General features: G+C 45.0%; 1 protein-coding gene across 1 annotated transcript in view; it reads right to left on the bottom strand.

Moving 5' to 3' along the window:
- TSHR (thyroid stimulating hormone receptor) overlaps positions 1-17987 on the bottom strand; it is a 208420-nt gene that overhangs the window by 100937 nt on the left and 89496 nt on the right. The window contains exon 4 of the mRNA XM_073349347.1: positions 6039-6113. Coding sequence (XP_073205448.1) covers positions 6039-6113 — 75 coding nt within the window. The remainder of the gene's footprint in view (positions 1-6038; positions 6114-17987) is intronic.

Raw genomic sequence — 17987 nt, 5'->3', positions numbered from 1 at the left:
TGGATTATTCAGTCATCGAGACAAAGAGTCTTGGGGATTTGCAGAAAGATTTTGTTCTGTCCAGGTAAAAAGCTGTAGCTCGTCAAACATCCAGGGTATGCAATGCGGCATCCTGTGAGTTTTTGTGAGGTTTAGGATAGAATGTAGGGAGATGAATAGGTTGATTAGCAGATAAGTATTGCTTATGGACATACGTCTGCTGTTTAGTAACTTGTTTGACTTGTTCCAAACAAGTTAATTTGTGTCACTGGAACCATGCAGGAGCCATGCTTTCAGGTGGAGTTTCTCGAGGTTCAGATGGAGGATCTGACCGTTGGCTTGTGAGAGGAAATCCACTCTCAATGGGAGAGGTCATGGAGAGTGAACAGACATGTGTAGTAGGTACGGGTACCAGGTCTGTCTGAGCCATGCTGGGGCAATCAGTATGATTTTGGCCTTTTCATCCCATATCCTGAACAGGACCCTGGGGATTAGGAGGATCAGCTGGAATGCATACATGAGCATCCTGTCCCACATGACAAGACATGCATCCCCTAAAGATCAAGGTCCTAATCCTGCCCTGGAACAGAATAGAGGGCATTTGTGATTCTGAGCCATGGCAAATAAGTCAATGGAGGGAAACCCCCATTGGTGGAATATCTGTTGTAAGACTGAGGGATTCATTTCCCATTCGTGTTCCTGTGAGAACTTTCTGCTTAGAGTGTCTGCTGTGATGTTTTGGCATCCAGGAAGGCAGAAAGCTGAGATATCAATGTGGTGATAATACAGTCATAGAATATCAGGGTTGGAAGGAACCTCAGGAGGTCATCTAGTCCAACCCCCTGCTCAAAGCAGGACCAATCCCCAACTAAATCATCCCAGCCATGACTTTGTCAAACCTCACCACCTCTCGAGGTAACGCATTCCAGTGCTTCACCACCCTCCTAGTGAAAAAGTTTTTCCTAATATCCAACCTAAATCTCCCCCACTGCAACTTGAGACCATTACTCCTTGTTCTATCATCTGCTACCACTGAGAACAGTCTAGAGCCATCCTCTTTGGAACTCCCTTTCAGGGAACTGAAAGCAGCTATCAAATCCCCCCTCATTCTTCTCTTCTGCAGACTAAATAATCCCAGGTCCCTCAGCCTCTCGTCATAAGTCATGTGCTCCAATCACCTAATCATTTTTGTTGCCCTCTGCTGAACTCTTTACGATTTTTCCACATCCTTCGTGTAGTGTGGCGCCCAAGACTGGACACAGTATCCCAGATGAGGCCTCACCAATGAGGAATAGAGGGGAATGATCACGTCCCTCGATCTGCTGGCAATGCTGCTACTTATACAGCTCAAAATGCCATTAGCCTTCTTGGCAACAAGGGCACACTGTTGACTCATATCCAGCTTCTCATCCACTGTAACCCGTCGGTCCTTTTCTGCAGAACTGCTGCCTAGCCACCTGGTCCCTAATCTGTAGTAGTGCATGGGATTCTTCCTTTCTAAGTGCAGGACTCTGCACTTGTCCTTGTTGAACCTCCTCAGATTTCTTTTGGCCCATTCATCTAATTCCTCTAATGATGAATACACCAATCCCATAGTTTCATGGTCTCTGTGCATAAGAAGTGGGATTGTTCCCCCACCCCATGTCTGTTGATATAGAACATGCATGCGTTGTCTGTCATCAGTCATATTGTCTCATTCCTTATGAGTGGGAAAAAATGAAAGCAGGCATTCCATACCACTCTGAGTTCCAGTAAGTTTATATGTAGGTTTGTCTCCACTGGTGACCACCTGCCTTGTACTGTGTGATGATTCAGGTATGCTCCCCAATCCATCAAGGAGGCATCCATCATGATCATAATTGAGGGTGGTGTTTGATGAAAGGGAATCCCTGAACAGAGATTCTCTGGTCTTGTCCACCACTGTAGGGATTCTAGGACCTTGGGAGGTGGTGTGACCATCTTGTTTCGGCTGTGTTTGTTGGGTTTGTATACTGAACTCAGCCAGTCTTGGAGACAATGCATGTGTAGTCTGGCATGCTTTACCATGAATATGGTGGTGGTCATGTGTCCTAGTAGTTGTAGACCAGTTCTTGCCATGATTAGTGGGCAGATGGAAACAGTGTTGGTACTGTTTCCATGATACCTAGTTGTAGTAGACGATCTACTTCCAGACTTAACAGGTGCTCGTGAGAAGGGTCCCTGAAGAGGGATGGGAAGGGGGTAGGGTAGGAGGGCAAGAAGTAAAGGGGTTGGAATAGCCTGAGTATATGATTTCTAAGACCCAATGATCTTGCGTGATGTACTCCCAAGCCTGGTAGAAATTTCTCAGGCAGTGGCCAAATGGCCAAGTTGATGTTGGTGTAAGGGAGAGATCATTCAGACCCTCAACCAATCATTCAAAACTGTGGCTTGTTAGGAGCAGTTATGATGCTCCTTGCTTGAGGTTGAGGTGGCCTGTGTCATGGTGGTCTATTTCTCTGTCTACTAGACTCGTACGGTCTGGACTGAGGACGATTATATTATGTGTCCCTGGTGCAGTGGTAATGTTGTTAGCACTTTCTCTTAGTGGGCAGTGTTTAGATGCTCAGTCTGCAAAGAGCTGCCTGAGAACCCTTCATGGAATGGAGAACCTCATCGGTTTTCGATTAAAACAATTTTTATCTTTGTCAAAGGGGAGGTCCCTCCACCTTCATTTTCAGCTCTTTCAGAATACTGGTCAACATGAGCCAGGAGGCTCTGCACATCACGACTGTCCTCGTTGTGGTGTGAGCTGCTGTATCGGCCATGTCCAGGGAAGCCTGTAGAGTAGTCCTGGCAACTAGTTGCCCTTCAGTGAGCACAGTCTTAAATTGTGCTCTCATCTTCAGGAAGATCAGATGTAAACTCAAAGAGCTTCCTATAATTGTCTGGTTGATATTCTAAACGAACTGCAAATTAAGGTGAAGGATCTCCCCTTTGACAAAGATAAATTGGTTTGTTGCCTCGACCACTAGTGAGTTTGGTTGTGGAAGGGGAAAAAAGAAAGTCCATTCTCTTGGCTGGCATATAGTATTTTCTGTGAGCCCATTTGCATGTTGGAGGGATGGTGGCTGGTGTCTGCCACACCGTTTCTGCAAGTTCGAGGACTGCACCATTTATGGGCAGAGCAATTTTGGTGGATGAGGAAGGTTGCAAAATTTGTAGCAACTTGTGTTGGCTTTCCTGGACCTCCTCTAGAGGAATGTCCTGGCTAAGTGCTATGTGTTTAAAAAGTTCCTGAAATGATTTGAAGTCATCTGCCCATGTAGGTGGAAGTGGCATGATGGCCTCATTGGAGGAAGAAGAGTTGTGTGTTCGCAACACATCCTCAGGGCCTGTTTCTTCTTCTGGCTCCTCCATCATCTCCTCTGGGACTACCAATGTTGTAGCCACTGGAGATAAAGGGGGAGACTGAAGTTCACCTCTGGTTGGTGATGAGGTTGATGCATAGTGGGCTTCGTTTGTTGCCCACGGGTCCCATGTGGCCACCGCAAGGGGAATGCCATGTGGTGACACACCCATGGTTATCCATACCACGGGTAAGGTGGTTGTGTATGCTGGCCTTTAGGTCTCAGTGTACCTCAGCAAGTCTGAGTTGAGTCATGGGGAAGCACTGTGGGGAGAACACTTCTTCCTCCTAGTCCTCATTATCACTGTCGCTGGACATCGACAGTGCCGTGGGAGACATAGGCTGTGTAAAGACACTCCTCGCGGGCAATCCATCGGTGCCAAGGAGAAGTGATTGGGGCACCGATGCAACAGTAATATATTTCTGATTGAGCAATGGTTGCAGTGCCGGTGGATGTGGTGCTGAGGGTTTAGTTGTGGCAGGAAGGTGCACAGCCATCTTGTGGCTGGATTTTGTTGGGGCCGGTGGGCCCATCGCAGTGCTGTCAGTAGGTGCCAGTCAAGGGGTCGGTGCTGAGCAAAGCAGCATTGCTAAAGTCATGGTTGGCACCGGAGGTGGTTGCATGGTCGGTGCCGTATCCGTTGTGGGTGCCAGCATGGTTGGCACCATGGAGGAGACATGGCTTTGTCCATGTCTCGATTTGTCATAAATATAAAGGGAAGGGTAAACACCTTTAAAATCCCTCCTGGCCAGAGGAAAAACCCTTTCACCTGTAAAGGGTTAAGAAGCTAGGATAACCTTGCTGGCACCTGACCAAAATGACCAATGAGGAGACAAGATACTTTCAAAAGCTGGGGGGAGGGAGAAACAAAGCCTCTCTCTCTGTCTGTGGGATGCTTTTGCCAGGGACAGAACAGGAATGGAGTCTTAGAACTTAGTAAGTAATCTAGCTAGATATGCATTAGATTCTGATTTCTTTAAATGGCTGAGAAAATAAGCTGTGCTGAATGAAATGGATATTCCTGTTTTTGTGTCTTTTTGTAACTTAAGGTTTTGTCTAGAGGGATTCTCTATGTTTTTAATCTAATTACCCTGTAAGCTATTTACTATCCTGATTTTACTAAGGTGATTCTTTTTACTTTTTCTTCTATTAAAATTCTTCTTTTAAGAAACTGAGTGCTTTTTCATTGTTCTTAAGATCCAAGGGTTTGAGTCTGTGGTCACCTATGCAAATTGGTGAGGATTTTTATCAAACCTTCCCCAGAAAAGGGGGTGTAATGTTTGGGAGGATTTTGGGGGGAAAGACGTTTCCAAATGGACTCTTTCCTAGCAATATACCGGTTAGACGTTTGGTGGTGGCAGCGAAAGTCCAAGGGCAAAAGGTAAAATAGTTTATACCTTGGGGAAGTTTTAACCTAAGCTGGTAAAAGTAAGCTTAGGAGGTTTTCATGCAGGTCCCCATATCTGTACCCTAGAGTTCAGAGTGAGGAAGGAACCTTGACACGACTCCTTGCCCTTCGCTTTGGATTCATTGGCATGGCTGGTGCCAGGTACTAGGGGAGTCATATGTACTGGCTCTCAAGGTCATCTGCACCAATGATAACAACCTCACAGGGGACTGTTTCTTTATGCGGATCCTGCTGAGGAGAGGTCAATGCTTGCTTCCTCTTTTCCTGAGAGGATGGAAACGTGCTCTTGGTCGGTTCAGACTGGATTGGTAAGCACTTAGAGGAAGGCTTCTGTTGGTTCTTTTCTGACCCCGGTTGGAATGATTTCTCCATGAGGATCATTTTGAGGCGGAGATCCCAATCACGCTGGACTCTCACTTTCAAGATGTTACAATGAACGCATTTCTGTGGTATGAGCATTTCTCTCGGGCATCTCACACACAGAGAGTGCCCATGGGACCGCAGCATCGCTTCTCAGCAGGAGCTGCATCTCTTAAAGCCAGGGGAGAATGGCATTTCTGAGGGAATGGGGAAGCAGAGAAAACTTTTGTGGGTGGTGCTCCAAAGGGAGCAGGGAAGTAGAGAAAGAAAAACTATTTTTTTAACAACTAATCCTAACTAATAACTACAACAAACGTATCTAACAACTAAATTTCTATTTTTTTCCTATCTACAGGGGCAGAAGCTATCAGACTGCCCTGAACTCCATCTTCAGCCGAAGATGGCTGAGAAGGAACTGAGGGAGTTGGGCCGTGTGTGCGCTAAATGAGACTCCAACAGTGCTGCAAGACAGCTACTGCGCATGTGCGGCCTGACCGAGCACTGCTAGTGAAAATCTCCAATCAATGGCACCGGGATGCACGGTCACCTGAAGTGGAGCACCCACAGGGACAGCACTCAAAGAAGAAGCAGGAAACACCAACAGTGAGCTTCGTTTACAAAAAAACAAGGACAGGTCACAGTAAAGAAAAATAAAGTGAAGCAATGCAAACAACAAGCAAACAAAAACAAGGAATAAAAATATATAGCTCCATGCAATGGATGTGGGAAAGGAGTATAGCCGGAAAATGATGTGAGGTACAGAGAAGATGAGGGTAGAGTATGGAGGAGGAAGAAAGAGAGAGAGAAGTGGTAGTTAAACATTTAGCACCATATATGAGAGAATGAGAATTTAAACTTATTGAAAGAGTCTGTTATTCCACACGTTTCTCAAGGAAGTAAACTTATTTTTCCATTGTACTTACATATGAGTGACTTTACTTAAATTGTAGAAGGAATGGGCCTCCAGCCTTTGTAACGTAGCATCTATGGAGATATAGCTAAACATCAGGAAAACAGAAAAAGAAACAAGTCACATAGAAAGACAGGTTGTAAGCAATGACTAATGCTCATTGTGCTTGTTTTATTGTTCCTCCCCATTCTCTTCAGCCCCCAGTTTGTTTGTTTTGTCTTAAGGGAATGTCGTAAATGTTTGCAAAGTGCCAAGCACAAGTCCCTGATTCTGATTAGACCCCAAATACACACAATGTACAGTTAAATTAGAAAGACATGAAGAAAACATCAGAGAAGCAACTGGAGTTCACTTTGCTGAGCGAACTAAGCCCTAGTTCAGGTTCTTTCCCCCAATTCCGCTTGGCAATGAAGAGGGAGAGCTCTTGCATAGACTTAGCATTTTTTGCAAGTCTGGGAACAATAAGGAGGAGAGCAGGGATCGGCAACCTTTGGCACGCAGCCCATCAGGGAAATCCGCTGGCAGGCCGGGATGGTTTGTTTACCTGCAGCGTCCGCAGGTTCAGCCAATCTCACTGTGCCACAATTCACTGTGCCAGGCCAATGTGGTCTGCGGGAAGCGGCACGGGCCAAGGGATGTGCTGGCTTCGACTTCCCGCAGCCCGCATTGGCCTGACATGGCGAAGCGTGGCCAGTGGGAGCTGCAATAGGCCGAACCTGCAGACGCTGCAGATAAACAAACCATCCCAGCCCACCAGCAGATTTCCCTGATGGGCCGTGTGCCAAAGGTTGCCAATCACTGGAGTAGGGAAACAAAGATGGCCTGTGGGCTGTGACTGCAACAAACGCTCTTAAATTACATAGTAAGCAGACAATAAAGGCAGCCTACATTCAGAACAGCATTGAAAGAATCTATCTTTCTTGCATGAATATAAGAGAATTTTTAATTCCATGTTTCCCCCCACAATGACAGACACAGGTGATATGATAAGAAGGCGATGTGCTCCAGTGGCAGGTTATTAGACTGGGAGCATGGAGCACTGGATTTTGTTCTCATTTCTGCATCTGACTTACTAACGGGTGATCTTGCAAGTCACTTCCTCTCTTTATACCTCCATTTCCCCCTCTGTAAGTAATTGTAATGTTTTGTAAATGCTTTCAGATGTATGAATAAAAAGTGCAACATAAAAAATAGGTACACCAGATCCTCGCTAGAACGCGCATCTATATAGCGTGATTTTGCATATAATGCAGTCGTGGTCATGGATCCCAAATTTAATTATTTTAATTGCAATTAATTTTAACGCGGTCCCAATGTTAATGTGGTACTGAGCATGAATCCCAAATCCCACATTCTAGCGAGGGTCCAGTGTATTATTAAATCCCAGGTGAATTTGCTTTATTTCCATCTATTTCTCTGACTACACCCCTGGAAATACTAAATATGTTGTAAATATGCAACAAGAGAATATGAGTTTTTAAATTTATTTTTATTTAATTATTCCAATCACATGTTATTCTCTTAACTCTTAACTGAATGGATTCATTTTAAAATAGCATGTGCATTATAATATTTTCTTACTGTTAAAAATGTTGCTACAAACAGTAACTTTTGAAGCCACTTTATTTTGTTGGCATGTGTCACAGTCCAGGGCAACTGCATTCCCCCTCAGGCGTCCACCAACAGCACCCACTCTAGGCTCCTGGCTTCTCAGGCATCACCTCATTTGGGTGAAGACCCATGTCTTTCTTCCTCCTGACCAGAGTTTCTTCTCCCCAGGCTGCACAGTTCCCCATCTACACTATGACATCCCCAGCAAGCCAGCCTGCCTAAACAGGCTAGTGTCTACACTGCTGCTCTCTCTTCAAAGGCTATAAACAGCTGTAACAGAAGGCAGTCACAAGTTACCACATGTTCTTTATAAGCAAGAACATTTATTCTTAAGGTGAAAGCATTATAGAGAAAACAATAAAAGAACCTTACACACATGCAAATAAGCTTATCAGAGATCACCCCCAACTCCAACCAGGGCTCTAGTAGGAGTCAGTCCTTCAAACCCCACCAAGGGCTGTTTCTGTGCTTACAAGTTCATAACAGCTTTAGCTCAAAACAAGCATGCCAAAGGGCCAGATCAGCCTGTTTCTTGAATCAGTTTGGGCCTTTTTTCTCCAATCTTTGACAACAGGCAATCAGTTAACAATCACCCTTCTTGGGGGGTATAGCTTTAAAGGCTGGGTTTTTACATAATCAGGGGTGGGAATTTGCATTCACATCCCAGAGATTCCCCAGGAAAACACTTTATATTGTTTGTTCCAAAAGTCCATTCTTCTCTGGCACACTGATGAGCGTAGTCCTTTGAAGTTTATAACACTTCCCAGGATTCACATCCCATCTTGCACCCTAGAGAAGTTACATGCAATCCCAGCCCACAATAATATATAACTTCTGCATTTGCAATGGGGGCAAAAAACCTAACTGGCTTCAAGACTGAGCTTGGTAAGTTTATGGACGGGATGGTATGATGAGACTGCCTACAATGTCATGTAGCAGACCTGCAACTACTAGCAGCAAATATCTCCAGTGGTTGGTGATGGTGACACTAGATGGGGAGGGCTCTGAATTACTACAGATAATTCTCTCCCAAGTGTCTGACTAGTGGGTCTTGCCCAGGGTCTAACTGATCACCTTTTGGGGTTGGGAAGGAATCTTTCCCCGGGGTCAGATTGCCAGAGACCTTGGGTTTTTTTTTTTTTTGCCTTCTTCTGAAGCATGGGGCATGGGTCACGGGTCACTTGCAGGTTTAAATTACTGTAAATGGTGGAGTATCTGTGATTTGAAGTCTTTAAATCATAATTTGAGGATATCAGTAACTGAGCCCAGGATTAGGGGTTTATTTACAGGAGTGGGTGAGTGAGGTTCTGTGGCTTGCAATGTGCAGGAAGTCAGACTAGATCAGGGGTAGGCAACCTATGGCATGCGTGCCAAAGGCAGCACGCGAGCTGATTTTCAGTGGCACTCACACTGCCTGGGTCCTGGCCACCAGTCCCGGGGCTCCGCTGCTGGCCTGGGGTACCAGCCCTTGGCCACCTGCCAGCTGGGGTTCCGTCCATGGACCCGCTCAGCCCGTTGCCGGCCCTGGGTCCCAGCCACCGGTCTGGGGGACTCTGCTGCCAGCCTCGGGTCACAGCCGCAGTGAGGGGTGCAGACAGGGGTAAGAGGGAGCGCAGCTCAGCACCCCCACCTTAAAAATTGTTCCAGCACCATTGTACTGGGATATTTTAAAGTCCTGATTTGCTGCTTACATCACTATCACGCCACGTGGAACAGTGCACTGCATTTGACGTTGAGATTAGAACGAACATGCAAGAACTGGAATCAGAATTTTCTGACAGATTTCCAGATTTCCAGCGATTTGGCCCAATGCTTTCTTTTCTAAGTAAACCTGAAAAGTTCAGTGAAAGTGACTTGGATTTGTCTGTATTTCAGTGGATAGGTGTTGAAGATTTCGAAATGCAGCTCATACAGTTAAAAAGCTCAGAATTGTGGGCATCAAAGTTTGGAGATATGCGGAGTGCACTTGAAGCTACCGAGAGAGATCACAGGGCCTCTATTCTGACCTGCTGGACGTCCCTGCCAGTGAAATGTAACTGTTTGAAGAAAATTGCGTTTGCAATGCTTTCAGCATTTGGATCCACATACCTGTGTGAACAAGTATTTTCACACATAAAATCTGTCCTCTGTCCCTCTTGGAGCCGGTTAACAACTGATCACCCAGAAGCCTGTGTGCAGCTTAAAGTATCCAAATACATGCCAGACATTGGAAAACTCAGCAAAGAAAAGCAAGGGCAAGGATCACATTAAACTGATAAGATCCACATTTTAATTTAATTTTAAATGAAACTTCTTAAACATTTAAAAAACCTTATTTACTTTACATACAACAATAGTTTAGTTATATATTATAGACTTATAGAAAGAGACCTTCAAAAAATGCTAAAATGCATTACTGGCATGCAAAACCTTAAATTAGAGTGAATAAATGAAGACTTGGCACACCACTTCTGAAAGGTTGCCGACCCCTGGACTAGATGATCATGATGATCCTTTCTGGCCTTAAAGTCTATGAGTTTATGAGTAATCAAATGTACTTAAACTTAATTCAAGAAGGTTCTTAAAGGAAATTGCCAAATCTGTCACAAGATGGTCAAAATAAAATATAAAAAAATCAAACAACTATGAGTTAAGACAAAAAATTAAAACATATCTGCATACAGCTTTTTTCAAACGGTATATTATATGAGTACTTAGAAAAAACGTGTTAAAGCCTTGTTTCAGTCACTGACTCATACATCAACTGCTGACCCTTGGATTTTGAAATGCTTTACATGGTTGAGCCTCTGCCACTTGACTGCACTGTATTGTTAGTAGGTTGGACAGCACCAAATAGAAAGTGAACATGAGTAGTGTAATAGGGTCAGCCACCTTCTCAGCACCCCCTTGTGGCTTGAGGTCACTCTACAGTGGCCCAGTCACCCTACTTTTCAGGGTTCTCTTAATAAGACTACCAAAACAAACTTTTCTCTGGTTCAGCAACAGCTCGACTTGGGACGGGATTTATTAAAATAACAATCACTCCCAAAATAAAGTTCTCACATCTCCATCAAGTCCATGTTCCCAGTCTTTCCTGCTTAGGATGACCAGATAGCAAGTGTAAAAAATCGGGACAAGCGGTGGGGAGTAATAGGCTTGTGTTGCTGGTGACTGCAACTTCTTTGTGTTAAATTCCCTACCTGGAGAACTCAAGGCATGGCCTCTGGAAGTCTTATGAAAGGAATCTTGGGTCTTCCTCTTAGATGCCCTTGAAGTACAACTTGGAGACAGTTGAGATAGCTGACTTGTTCAGAGACTGGCACACAGGGAAGGTCTCCTGGCCTGGATCAGAGGCTGGGCAAAGCAAGCTCACCATCATGAGGATCCAAAGTTTGATCTCCTTGTTTTTTCTGGCTCTAGATTTTAATGCCAAACAGAAGTTGCACTTTGGGGTTATATGAAATTCCCTAAGGCAACAAATGCACTGGGAGAGTCTGTCACTCATTAGGATTGCCTCCTGGTATAAATGGCAACATTTGAATCCAGGAGAACCAGGCATGCCCTCCCAGTAATGTAAAGCTCCCAGGAGGGGAGAAACAATCTAACAGGCAACATTCCTTACAACTAAGAAAGATAACATATACAACATTTTTTGAAAAAAAGGTGTTTTTTTTAACTACTACTACTTGAACTAATACTAACTGCCACTAATAGTTCTTACAGTAGTTAGTTTATTATAGTTATGGGAACACAGCTGAGGTAAAAACTCAACATGGACAACTGCTAAAGCTTCGTCTCAGTCTGAGGCAGTTGAGAAGGAACTAGGGGCAGTTCACGTGTGCAGCAGTGTATACTGTAACAATGGTTCAGACTGAGTAACGCACGTGCGGGCTGAACAGACACTGCTACATGAAACCTTCAAAGGCACAGAGGGCACAAGCACAACTAGAGTGAAGCACCCATAGGCAGACTACTCGAACAACTTCTCTTTGTTACATCCTTGAATGGGAAACTGAGGCAGGCTGCAGCAGACATCTCTCGGCAGAACAAGGTGCTACACAATAGATATGTCTACTTGCAGGGATTTAGTGGAGAAAGCAAAAGTAGTGATAATGGTTATGGATAGTCTTACACAATCACACTTACTAGCAGAGGCAATGTGGGGGGCCTGTGGGGGTCACATTGCCCCCCCCCCGATTACTCGGTCAGATGGTGTGGCCAAGCCCTCTCCCTGCAGAGCAGATGAGCTGGCAAACTGCACCGGGCATGGAGAGGCAGAGCTGCAGGAGGCGCCGCTGCTTTAACTCTGCCGGGAGAAGGCAGAGGAACAGCTGAGAACTGCACAGAGGGGGCGCTGCTTTCCGGGAGGGGAAGGGGCATGACTCAATCCATTCTGGAGTTGTGTCCCCCCACTGTCAGGAGGCACGAGTTGTCTATGCTTACTAGATCACTAGGACTACAAGCTTAATGGTGAAATAATGGTACCAAGTACTCCTCATCCGTACTGAAACATTAGTGATTTTACTAGCTGAGTTCACCTAACTGGGAATCTCTGTACATTTTCACCCATGAGTACTGTTGATGGAATGAGACTACGGGCATGTGTGTGATGGTATGGCTGGTGCAGTAGTGATTTGCATTACGAATAGGAAACCTGTACAAAAGATTTAGTCACACAGAAAATGTCAAGGTTCTCTTCACCCACAGTTTCTAACAGAATGGTGAGGGTGAGTGGCCTATAAAATACCCCACTGTATGATGAAAACCAGTGCCTAGGACCAGTTAGGTGCAATAAAATGGAAGGAATATTTGGGAAGTAATGATGATACATCTAATGGGCAGATTGGTGATATGAGATGTAGAGCTTTAAATGTGTCTTAGTTTGGTATTCATCGGCAGAATGCATCCATCCTGTTGCTTTTGCAACAATTTGAATTTATAATTTATGTTTTGATTTGGCTGTTTCTAGTTATGCCCCAAGAACCCCTCAATGCCAAGTGGCAAGGGGGTTATAAGAATATCCTGATTCTGGTATGTACATTCTGTACAAAGAATGCCACGTGAGGTCATAAATGAAAGTCAGGGTCACACTTGTCATTGTTCGGGTCTATACATACATTTCACGTGTAAGGAGTTATATGTACATAGCAAAAGTATTTTAAAGTCTGTATCAAGCCAGAGCTGACAAGCAGGTTTTCTGTCATATGTTTCATAAACACAGGGATGTTTATTCACCTGTCTCTGCTGAAATGTGAATTAAGTGTTGTGTCATTCAGAATGGGTGTTCCATCACCAGTCTAAGCTAATTGCAGATGGAATGTTGTAAGAATTTCAGAAAGGAAGAGAAGGTTATTCACCTTGTGCAGTAACTGAGGTTATTTGAGATGGTTATCCCTGCGGGTGCTCCACTTTAAGTGTCTTGGTTCCCTGCGCTTGTAACTGGATATTTGTAGTAGCAGTGCCCAGTTGGCTGTGCACACGCAGCAGCCATCTCGTCCTGCTCTGATTGGTTACCTAGCATGCGCAGCCAACAGTCATAGAATCATAGAATCATAGAATATCAGGGTTGGAAGGGACCACAGAAGGTCATCTAGTCCAACCCCCTGCTCAAAGCAGGACCAATTCCCAGTTAAATCATCCCAGCCAGGGCTTTGTCAAGCCTGACCTTAAAAACCTCTAAGGAAGGAGATTCTACCACCTCCCTAGGTAACGCAAGTCCCCAGTTCCCTCTCTACCCCAGAGGTTTGGGATGAAACTCCGAAGTAGAGGGGAGGGGGGATAGTGGAGCACTCACAGGGACAACCATCTCGAAGAACCGCAGTTACTGCATGTAACGATGCTGCCTTTGGCGGGACACAACTGAGAGTATCAATTCAAGACAAATTGCTTAGAGCAGGGCAGTTACAGTCCAAAGCTGGGTGTCCTTTATTATTAAGGCATGCCAAACAAGCCAAACAGAGAGGACTTTGGTCTCACTCCCATGGCTAACCATAAGTCATAGAAGTAATTCCCTTAGACACTCCAGTTTCCCAGTATCATCACCAGTGCCACTCATTATGGGGGTGAATGGTTATGAAAACCAATGCCCCAGTAAAAGAAAAAAGGTTCTCCTGATCCCAAAAGACCAAGCCCCAAACCCAGGTCAAATGATAACAAGATCTTACCCAAAATCACGCTTATAGCAAATTCTTATTAACTAAACTAAAATTTATTAAAAAAGAAAAGAGAGAGAGAGTTGGTTGAAAGATCAATATACGTACAGACTCGAGCTCAGTTTCTTGAGGTCCAGATACATAGCAGAGATGGTGAGTTTGTAATTGCCAAAAGTTCTTTTAGAAATAGTCCATAGGTTATAGTCCAATGTCCATATTCAGGGTGACTCCAGTCAGTGACTGGGGATCTCAATTCTTATGGCTTAGGGTTTCCCCTTCTTGAAACCCAAAGCAGATCTGAGATGAAGAAGGATCGTGTCCCAGGGTTTTATACATTTCCAGCAGCCTCTTGGCCTGAGAAAACAATAGGCTTAACTTTCCGTCTCCCAAACATCATGGCAACTAGCATAGGGTAATTTATCCATTAAAGAGTTCAGATACAGGTTACCACAACCTTCAACGAGACATATAGATAATAATATTTCACTCAATTGTCTTCCTAAATTTTAATACTCCTTTTTTGATCTTTAAATCAAAGCCATAGTAATAGACAAGACTTGTTTGCTTACATCACAAGGCCTGAGCAAACAGCTACCCTTCTATCTCTAACAATGCAGGCTTGCATTTCAAAGCTCTATTCATTTACATATCTTCCTAACAAGTCTTTAAAGTTGGGCAATTGGCTATGACAGTCTGATTTAATTAACTCTTCTGGCCCTGTGTCACCTTTCAATGAGATATTATATTATACTCATAACGTCACACTGCACAAGGTGAGTAACCTTCTCTTCTTCTTCTTCTTCTTCTTTGAGGAGTGTCCCTGTGGGTGCTCCACTTTAGGTGACTGTTGAGCAGTGCCCCTCCATGGAGGGGAGGGGCTTCGGAGTTTGTTCATTGATGGTGGATAGCACCATGAGTCCAAACTGAGCGCCTGCAGCTGATTGCTGCTCTAAAGCATAGTGTTTAGTGAAGGTATGGGCAGATGCCCAGGTAGCTGCTTTGCAAATGTCTGTGATGGGTACATTATTGAGAAGGGCCACAGATGTTGAGAATGCTCTGGTGGAGTGTATGCGAACTCCCGGTGGAGCTTGCAGGTTGCTGTTTTGGTAGCACAAATGGATACATCTGGATATCCATTCAGATAGTCTGTTTTGAGATGGTTTGGCCCTTCAAATATTCTGTTATGGAAACAAATAGTCAAGATGATTTTCTGAATGTTTTTGTTCTTTCTATGTAGAAAGCTAATGCTCTGAGAATTTCCAGCTTGTGAACTGAGGCCTCCCTGCTGTCGGCACGCAGCTTCAGGAAAATACAGGTAAGTAAATGGGCTGATTTAACTGAAAAGGGGAGGCCACCCTGGGTATGAATTTGGGATGCGGTCATAGGATTACTTTATCCTTGAAGAATGTAATATAAGGTGGGTTTGCCATGAGGGCACCTAATTCTTCCACCCATCTTGCTGAGGTGATGGCAATTAGGAAAGCTACCTTCATCAATAAGTGTAACAAAGAGCAAGTTGTGAGGGATTCAAATGATTTCCCCAAGAGACTGCAGAGAATAAGGTTGAGATCCCATGTGGGAGTAGGGTTTCTTAGTGTGAGATACGTGTTTTCTATGTCTTTAAGGAAGCATTTAGTCATCAGATGAGCAAAGATAGTGACTCTGCCCACCTTGTCGGGAAAGGATGTGATGGCAGCCAGGTGTACTCTGATGGAGCTGAGTTTCTGAGAGGTTTGGCTTTAGTGCACGTACCTCCATGAGAACCTGCCCGCATAGGGTCTTTAGCTTCTCGGGAAGTCTCAGTACTGGATGTTCCTGGTGCCTCACGGTCCAGGGCTCTTAGTTAACTGGTGGCAGATTTTTCACTCGGAGATCGCTTTCTTTTAGGCTAATCTCATTGTGACGATTAGTGTGACCGCTTTGTGGCAGCCTTTTTGGGAGCAGGCTCCTTAGCAGCCATTTTTGAAGTAGATCCCCTGTCAGACACTGCCGCTGGTGACCATTGGCCAAGAGGCATCCTGGACTCGGGGTCAGAGGCTGGTCTGAGGGATTTCTCCATCATCAAAAATCTCAGTTGGAGATCCCTGGCCTTCCGTGTCCAAGCAATAAATTTTTTGCAGTGTGGACGCTTTTGAGTGATGTGTGTCTCGCCAAGGCAGTAGACACACTGTTCATGGCCATCTGAGACAAGTATCAAAAGTCTGTAGATCAGGCAGTGTTTAAAGTCAGGAGAGCCGGGCATGACTGAGAGGGTAATTGCTTTGGAGAAAGAAGAAGGATAACCCCATTTTTTCCCCCTCTCTTCTTGGTTTTTTTTTCAAAGCCAAGTACCCGCTGGAGAGGCGGGGTAAAAGGGAAGGGGGAAATCTATAAATTTTTTTTGAAGAAAAAAAAATAAAGCAAAATATAGGCTATAAAGAAAGAAATTTATAGCCAGCAGGGCTGAACAGTTAGCTATGTGGAACTGGAGCATAGCTGAAGAATAGGCTTTCTGCTGGAAAAGGTCTGGGAAAGTGTGGGCCTCTTACCGAATGAGGGAGGCAGCCTAGTGACAGACAATGTGGAAAAGGCTGAAGTACTCAATGATTTTTTTGCCTCGGTCTTCACAGACAAGGTCAGCTCCCAGACTGCTGCACTGGGTGGCACAGTATGGGGAGGAGGTGAGCAGCCCTCAATGGTGAAAGAACAGGTTAAGGACTATTTAGAAAAGCTGGACACGCACAAGTCCATGGGGACAGATTCAATGCATCCGAGGGTGCTGAGGGAGTTGGCTGATATGACTGCAGAGCCATTGGCCATTATCTCTGAAAACTCGTGGCAATCAGGGGAGGTCCTGGACGACTGGAAAAAGACAAATATAGTGCCCATCTTTTAAAAAGGGAAAAAGGAGAATCCGGGGAACTACAGATCAGTCAGCCTCACCTCAGTCCCCAGAAAAATCATGGAGCAGGTCCTCAAGGAATCCATTTTGAAGCACTTAGAGAAGAGGAAGGTGATCAAGAACAATTAGCATGGATTCACCAAGGGCAAGTCATGCCAGACCAACCTGATTGCCTTCTATGATGAGATAACTGGCTCTATGAATATGGGGAAAGCAGTGGACATGATATACCTTGACTTTAGCAAAGCTTTTGATATCGTCTCCCACAGTATTCTTGCCAGCAAGTTAAAGAAGTATGGATTGGATGAATGGACTATAAGGTGGATAGAAAGCTGGCTAGATCGTTGGGCTCAACGAGTAGTGATCAACGGCTCAATGTCTAGTTGGCAGCCGGTATCAAGCAGAGTGCCCCAAGGGTCGGTCCTGGGGCTGTTTTTTTTCAACATCTTCATTAATGATCTGGATGATGGGATGGATTGCACCCTCAGCAAGTTTGTGGATGACACTAAACTGGGGGGAGAGGTAGATATGCTGGAGGGTAGGGATAGGATACAGAGTGACCTACACAAATTGGAGGATTGGGCTAAAAGAAATCTGATGAGATTCAGCAAGGACAAGTGCAGAGTCCTGCATTTAGGAAGGAAGAATCCCATACACCGCTACAGGCTGGGGACCAATTCGCTAAGCGGCAGTTCTGCAGAAAAGGACCTGGAGATTACAGTGGACGAGAAGCTGGATATGAGTCAATAGTATGCCCTTGTTGCCAAGAAGGCTAATGGCATATTGGGCTGCATTAGTAGGAGCATTGCCAGCAGATCGAGGGAAGTGATTATTCCCCTCTATTCGGCACTAGTGAGGCCACATCTGGAGTACTGTGTCCAGTTTGGGGCCCCTCCACTACAGAAAGAGTATGGACAAATTGGAGAGAGTCCAGCAGAGGGCAAGAAAAAATATTAGAGGGCTGGGACACATGACTTATGAGGAGAGGCTGAGGGAACTGGGCTTATTTAGTCTGCAGAAAAGAAAAGTTGGGGGGGGGGATTTGATTGCAGTCCTCAACTACCTGAAGCGGGGTTCCAAAGAGGATGGAGCTAGGCTGTCCTCAGTGGTGGCAGATGACAGAACAAGGAGCAATGGTCTCAAGTTGCAGTTGGGGAGGTCTAGGTTGGTATTAGGAAACAATATTTCACTAGGAGGGTGGTGAAGCACTGAAGATGGTGGAATCTCTATCCTTTGAGGTTTTTAAGACCTGGCTTGACAAAGCCCTGGCTGGGACGATTTAGTTGGCGTTGGTCCTGCTTTGAGCAGGGGGTTGGACTACATGACCTCCTGAGGTCTC

Source organism: Lepidochelys kempii, chromosome 6 (assembly GCF_965140285.1).
Source record: "Lepidochelys kempii isolate rLepKem1 chromosome 6, rLepKem1.hap1, whole genome shotgun sequence".
NCBI classification, from domain to species: Eukaryota; Metazoa; Chordata; order Testudines; family Cheloniidae; genus Lepidochelys; species Lepidochelys kempii.
Note: the sequence above shows the minus strand (reverse complement) of the source record. Positions and strands in the feature narration are given on the sequence as shown.